The sequence below is a fragment of the Thunnus maccoyii genome, chromosome 16 (genome assembly GCF_910596095.1).
Source record: "Thunnus maccoyii chromosome 16, fThuMac1.1, whole genome shotgun sequence".
NCBI classification, from domain to species: Eukaryota; Metazoa; Chordata; class Actinopteri; order Scombriformes; family Scombridae; genus Thunnus; species Thunnus maccoyii.
Genome location: NC_056548.1, coordinates 21,595,795 through 21,603,615, shown reverse-complemented (window position 1 = coordinate 21,603,615; position 7,821 = coordinate 21,595,795). Strand labels below are relative to the sequence as shown.

At 37.7% G+C, this 7,821-nt stretch overlaps 1 protein-coding gene across 3 annotated transcripts in view; it reads right to left on the bottom strand.

Moving 5' to 3' along the window:
- Positions 1-2,457: 2,457 nt before the first annotated feature.
- syt14a (synaptotagmin XIVa) overlaps positions 2,458-7,821 on the bottom strand; it is a 45,677-nt gene continuing 40,313 nt past the window's right edge. For all 3 annotated transcript variants that reach the window (XM_042389432.1, XM_042389434.1, XM_042389433.1), the window contains one exon: positions 2,458-6,008. In XM_042389432.1, the coding sequence (XP_042245366.1) occupies positions 5,695-6,008 (314 nt within the window). In that variant the 3' untranslated portion in view covers positions 2,458-5,694. The remainder of the gene's footprint in view (positions 6,009-7,821) is intronic.

The following is a 7,821-nucleotide window of genomic DNA, read 5'->3' as shown; positions in this document are numbered from 1 at the left end:
TGGCATCTTTGCTTGAAAAATGTATTAAATGATTAATCAATCGATTAGATTTGATCAAAATTAAGACTGCAACTGATGTTTTTTAAGGTGATCATTCAATTTGCCAAATATTTTCTTGATTAACTGATTAATGAGCAATTGCTCCTTGTTCCCTAAGTCAATTAATTAATAGACTAATTATATCAACTCTAATTATTCTTATTTTTTTAATCAATATTAGTTAATACCTTTTTGTAGGCTGTTTGTTGGACTAATAATTGTCACTCAGACATCAATCCATCATCATAGCCACAGCTACATCACCAGTTTTACAGCGTATTTGCTTATCAATATATTCATCTCGTGTTCATTTCCCATTCCCTTTATACTCTCCTGCATGTCACATCATTATCACTTTGTCTGGGTCATTTATATGCACCAAATTCGTAATTGTCATATTTCCCGACATCACCTGAAGGCATTCTAACACTTTTTTTAGACGGGTTGTGTGTTGGAGATCTGCTCTGCAGGGATGTGACCGACAAAGAGAGGGGAGGGAGCAAGCCCCTCTCATCTGTTATGCATTTCCCCTTTGATTCAGCAGCAGCCACTGAATCTTATTTTCCAGCATTTCTTCCCCTAAGCGTTTTGTTCTGTGTTCAGCTGTGGAATGTGCTGGAGAACTCACTTAGCCTAATTGTAAAAACCATATATCTCTGATCTTGTTTTCTCTCTCTTTACCTTTTTTTTCTCCTTTTTGCAATAGCTAAAACTAGCTCTGAAAGATTTAGGTTGGTTCCAAGATCACACAAAGCAGGGGCGTCAAGAATTCAGTCAGCCCTACGCCACAGAAAAGTCCCCGCAGAATGGAACAAAAACTGATGGCTTGAAAGTTATTATCTGTCAGTGTGATCAAATGTAGCCCACCAAATGATCAGCTTAGAGGAAACTCTGCTCCTAAGTGCTCCCTAACATGCTTTTTTGAGGGTTTTTTTTTAAAAGACAACAAACAACAAGATGAAATTTGGACTTAAATAAGGAAGGTATAACAGATGTCACACTTTGACATATCCACCTGATTACATCACATCTTTTTGTATTTTCCATTTCAGCACCTACAAGTGAACTAATGCCATTTTCATCATCTCCCAGGTATCCCACTATTCTGCAAAAACATTTACTTTCCAATATATTTGTTGGCCTCTCTTCACTTTCAACAGCTGCCTATCTTCTTTGCTTTTAGAGACAAATAGCACTCATATCAATTCACATGAATTATGGTAGTTTTGAATTTCACTAAGAAAGTTAAAAGTTTATACAATTCTTAAGTTCAAATTTGCCAAATTGCCAAACAAGCAGTAAAATGCAATACTTGCTCCACCTGTTGGTTGAATGGTGGAGATGCGGGTAAACCAAATATTCTGTATTAAGGCTAAACTGCAAATCTAATCACAAAAGCCCAAAAGGCTAAACACTGTGAAAGCCGAGCAACCTCCTTCGCCTGCAGACACAGAGTACAAAGAAGATGCTTGTTAATATCAACAGTAGCTGCTTTAGGGTAAATGTCACAAACACAACGGCGTAATGAGGTCCAGTAAAAACTGCTCCAACACAAGCTTTTTTTTCCTTTTTGCTCTTTTTTAAACAATATCATCACATAGAAATGATCTCTATCATAAATCAATTCATAAGACATTTTACAAATCAATCTCAGCCTGAAGTACAGAGGAAAAAGTACATTTACAAGTACATTAAGACACTGTGACACAAGGTTGTTGAGTGAAAAACAGTAAGGCACCGATGCCGTCTGTGGCATAGGTTGTTTCTAAACTAAAAGGAAAAAACAATCAACAATAAAAACCAGAAGATTCTTCAAAATGTCTCAAGAAAATGAAAACAATACTGCAAAGCATAAATATATTGTTTAAAAACCTTATAAGTAGGAAACATCTTGTGAAAGATTGGCAAAACATACAAAGAGTTAGAGATTTGTTCTACCAGACCTCTGTGTTGTTTGGTATGGAAGCAAAGAAAAGCCATAATAATTAGAATTTTATGAGAAGCTTAATATGTAGTTGTGAAATTAATCACCACAGAATACTTAAATGTAGCATGAAAATATTTTACTGTCAACCATCTGAATTTATGTGGTTTTACTGCCCCTCTTTATAATGTCCATAAGGTAATGGACCAGCAGGACATTTTTCAGTTACACAAATTTAAACAGAAAATTTAAGTGTCTGTGGTTTTTCTCATCTGAACTTCTACGTAACCTGACAGGACGGATGTCTGACTGATCCTTGAGCAACTTGAGTATAGTATTTTTGAAGATTTCAGACACAATTTGTTTTTGATTTTTGATTATCTTCTGAAAATTTCAAAAAGAGGAATTCACAATACAACAATTAAAAGCTATAAATAAATAAATAAATAAATAAATAATAATAATAATAATAATAATAATATAATTCTGTGATATTTAAATGTTTCATAATAAGTATTAAGTAGTGACTGAATTTTAGATGGTATTCAGTTGCCTCTAAGATAACAATTCTTATGGCCTTTTTTTGCTTCCATAGCTGGTAGAAAAACCTGGTTTTAACCTTCAAAAAATAAGTGTCACATTAATCACACTAATCATAGGATCTGTGGTGCTGTAAGGAAAGAGTGAGTGTATATTTTGGAAAAAAAAAAAAAAATCAGTTTATTTTCAGTGAAAAGTTGGTGAAGAGCATTTTTGTCAGCAGTGTTCACCATTCGCCATCCAGGGAGAAATTCAAGAAGCAGAGAAACCAACTTTTTCACTGATCATAAAGTCTTGAATGTGGAGCATGGCTGCCATCAGACACCCACTGACAATAGATCACACTTTGAAGATATTTATATTCCTGCGCACCTCCTGTTGATTCAACGAAAACACCCTTTTTGCAGGTTGTCAAATGGGAGACATGATTATTATTTTACTAGAGTGAAATCAAATACAGAAGGAGGGAAAAAAAGCAACACCAATTGTTGCTGGAGCAAATAAAGAGTGGATTTTTACTTTTCGCTGGCTGTTCTGGATGCAAATTAGCATATCTCTACATGTATCAATGATTTTACTGCAAAGCCATCTTTCACATGGTGTGTTTCTCTGTTGTGCTGTAAAGGCTGTGCTTCTGTTTCACACTGTTAGAAAGCATCAAAGCTACAAGTCTTGACAGATTGGTATGAGATGAGATGAGCTCTGCTCGTCTCCATCACATCCCTTTCTGCTTTTAGAGAAGGGAATGTAAAGAGGATTGGAGCTATATGACATAACTGTGTTATACTTTCTCCTATACAACATAAAATAAAATAATGGAATAAATAAGTAGCAATCCAGAATAGTATAACTCTCAAGGTGGTTAATATTTGATTCTTGACACAACTTCTTCCCTGTTATTGATACAAAAATAGATATTAGATATACAGTATATAAAGTATACGGCAGACAATCAAGAAGTGGGTTATTTTTTTCTAAACACCAGTAATTAAATTAAGCAATTGTCACACCCAGCAAGAAAATGCAACAACTACCTATATCACAGCCCCCCCACGCCCCCTTTACTGTACCTCTCCAGTCAACACACACACACATGTTCTCAACCACACACACACACACACACACTTCCACTTGGTTAACACTGCACTAAGCTAGCTTTCACCACAACCACAGGCACAGTAAAGAGTATATGTATTTTCTGTTGTCTGTAAATTAAATAAAGTGAGAGAGTGGCCACAGCTAAAAGTACAACCCATGTGCCCGAAGACATTATGCAACTTTGTCAATACATATAGTGGCTCCTGTGAAAACATTTTGTTCCTCAAAGTTTGAATTCCCTTCAGTGAGGTTAAGTGGTGCTGTACTATGTGTGCTTGTCTAATTATGGATGCAGGTCTGTGTGCTCTGAGGGTGTGTCTGTTTTTGATCCACTTACAGAAATGTATGAACTGACTAAACCATAAGGCGAGGGATTCTGTGTGTGCAGCAACAGCACTTATATAGCACCAGAACAGGTAAAAAGGTGGGACAATTCAGAGAGTAACAGGTATTTTTTCTTCTCGCCTGTTAGCCTTACTGCTGTAATGTGTTACAGAGGTTTGTTTTTTTTACTTGAGAGATACCAATAAAAAAGTGTCTTTGAATATTCCTTTGACATTCTGTGTGACTTTTCAATCATGGGTGGAAACGTAAGATCACAAAACCACCACAGTAACTACTACACATTTCTATATATAACACATCTGTCTGTCAACCTTTCCACCAACTAGTGTTTTCCAAAAATATCTGACAATGTTCTCAGAGATCACTACTGAACTTCATCTCGACATCAACCATGACAGTTCCTCTGTCAGTGATGTCAAGTTATTTGGCTTGAAAACATGTCTCTGAAATTATTTCGTTGTTGTTTTATTGACTAAAGTTGAGGCTCAAACGATGCTGAGATGTGTTGGCAGTGTCGACTGAGGGATTCATGAAAATGTCACAATTTCAACTCAACTCTCCAAATTAATTCTTTATGGTTTCTCTTCAAGGCTCATCCAAATTGGCCTTTTCCCTCTAGGTCCTCAAAATAAACTCCAACATATCTCCACATGGTTGAATGCAACAGATAATGAGTTAGACACATTGGGATGTGGCAAAGCTTTAGCAAAGCATGTCCTAAAAAGTGTTGGTTTTTAAGTAATAATCTGCAACATGTAGCCTAAACTGTATCTTGCTTATGAGACACAGGAAAGGGATATGTTTTGTGTTTCTAGCTTGACAACAATAATTAGATTGTGATTAACAGGGTATCTAGCATGAGCAGTGATAGCCTTGTGTAGCCACACCTCTAGCTTAAACAACAGAAGTCTGGACAGAAATTCAAACACATGAAAAGGACAGTGATGTTGGCTGTTGTCAAAATTTTTAAAAACAGTCAAGTTTACTTAAGGAGAGCATGACACTGGTGCAGTCTTGTTTTCTGTTGTAAAAACAATGAAGTTGCAACAATTAGCTAGCTAGCAGAAAAAAATGTATGGTTTTCTCGTAATTTACGAAAAAAGGAAATTGGAAAGTTTTGGTAGTAGAAAGTAGAAAATAACATTTTACTGATGTGAGCAATGGTCATGCATGGTCTCTGTCAACCTTTAATACATTGCAGCTAATTCAAACTTGTTCTACAAAGGCAAAAAAACAAGAAGAACAAGTGCCATGTGTCCGGGGACTTGCGAGAGTTGCTTTTTGAAACCTTTTTGGTAGGAGTAAGGTTGACATCAGTTTGAGCTGGAGGTGTGGAGGTGTGTCAGACAATAATTTACTCATGAGTCAAATGAGTCATCCACATAACTCAGTAAACCTGCTTCCTGGGAGAGGTTCAAGCTCACCCAGTTCAGCAGATAAAATGAGTGATATCTACAGACGCTTTTAGGTCATTACATTAAGACAATCCATGAAAAAATGACATGACTGATCAATGGCTGTCAGTGATTTCAAAGACAATGCCATGAAGATGTTTATGCTATGCCAAGATGAACATCTCTGAGTGACATATGTGGTTGCCTGTTCCTGTCTTTTCCTTCGTCACCACTGACCCTGGTTCCCTGGACATCTATCCCAGTGGACCTTATCAATTTCCTACCCAACTGGGATGACAAACTGCCCTGTGCAGTTGTCCTCACGCATATTCTTCACATCCTGTTCTGTCGCTGTTAAGACTCCAACAGACTGTGCCAGTGGCAAACCTGCTGTCCTTTAGACTCTTTCATCTGAGTCCAGTGGGTGAGCTCCTCCTCTCCAGAACTGTTGAGGCCGAGAGAAATCCAGCCAATCATCTCCTTACGCTTCATGCTGCGCTTGTTGTAAACGGAGAGGATGAGCGTGACGTCTGATAGCTGGAAAAGAGCTACCTGGAAAACAAACGTCTCTTTGTAGGTTGGGTTGGGCTGGCCTCGACAGATAGATGTCTTACACTTGGACATTTCGTGGCCCATGGAGTTCAGTAAGGTCAGCTTAACATATGTATCTAAACAAGAAACAGACAATTAGCAGACAATTAGAGGGGAAATGACATTTTTACATGCTTGGTTAACAATGCTAAACCATTTATGGTGTTATCTAGTAATGAAGAATTAAAGCACCTGACTTGAGCAATGGATCATTTGTGCAAAATCCTTATGTCTCTCAGTTTATACTCTGAATTAAAACATCACTACCTGCTGCAGTTGTCTGCAGCAAAGTATGACACATTTTCTGCACAAAGCATTTGTTCCTAATAATGTCACTGCAGTTGATGTATGTGATTACGACCGTATAGGATGCGGTTTTCTCCTGATCAAACACAAAGCGCAGCTGTGAGTGTTCCTGATAACAGAACAAGAACTCAAAGGGTGCAAGGAGTGTTAATTCAGTCTTGTTGCTATGCAACTATGTCTAACCTGTAGGGGATAATGTTGAAGATAAAAATGGAGTAGAAAAAGTTAGCAATACGTCTGCCTGTGCTTAGAGGATGAGGAGCCTCCTCGGAAACAGATGATGTAGCTGGAATTAATGTTCCTCATCATGAAATACCTTGAGGGCCTGCTATTATTTTCTCTGACTTTGACATAATGTCAGTGTCAGGACAAGACATGTGCAGACATTTGGAGCCCAGGGCAGTGTCCCAAAACGTGCTCTGTCCAAAACGTGCAGCACATATTCTGGAGGAGATGCATGCCTGCTGCAACCAAACAAATGCATATAAAGACGTGATAATGTTCAAAAACTATGACTGTAACTATGTCAGTGAGTATAGAACAGGATGTCAAACCACAGATTAACCTTTCATATGAAGAATGAAAAAAAATCTGATTCATGATCCTTAAAATACAACAGAAAACATTATCTTTACACTTGTTTCATATGAGCAATATTCAAGAATTTAGGGCTAATGTAGATCCGTACACTCTTAGTCTGGGTGATATCTCTCACCTTTTATTTCCCAGCTGATTCCCCCTCTATTTCTTCCTAAATCAAGCGCATATTCCACAAAAATAATTTCCAATAAATTTTATTCATTTAACCCCAAAGAGAAAATGGGAAAAGGAAAAACACTGCCATTATCAAGCGATTCAGCATTCACCGTTTTCGTATTCACTCTTCATTTCCATGCAGAAATCATGACATAAACTGAAGCCACAAATCCAGCTGAAAGTAAACGAGGCAAGACTGGCAATCACAATGGGTCTTTGAGAGGGTTTCGCCCCTCGTCTACAACCATACTCCATAATAATGCTGTGTATTATGTTCCTGTTTAAGAGGCAGTAGAAGGAATGAATTGCTGAGGCTTTCATACTGTCGAGTGCCAGCTGCCTTCCAACGCCTAGCTCACCGCCTTGAATCACACATTCAGTTGCTCTCTTTGACATAAAAGCACAGTGAAAAAAATAGCCTTGATTTCTTTTTTGACTGCTGCTGAATGGGCTCTGTAGAGCTGTGGATGTCTTAAGTGGTCAGTAGCAGTGATGCATGGCTCTTTGGTATTGTTGCTGAATGACAGGGGCTGCGACTGATGATTAACTTGACTCGTAGGCTTGGTACTGTTTTGAAATGGTAGAAAAGGGGCTTTGAAATTGCTCTGCATCTTTTGACTGCACTCTCTCCACGTTGTAAGACGCACAAAGTCAATCAAGGCCTTCATAAGGATTTTGCACAAAGATTTTTTTCAGTGTTACCAGATGTGACTATTTGCTAAATGTAAATTGAAGACTATACAGTGTGGATATGCTATTCAGGAAAGTGCAAACAATATCAATAATCTGGCAGCGTGTCATTTGTTACAGACATTCATGGATACAAGG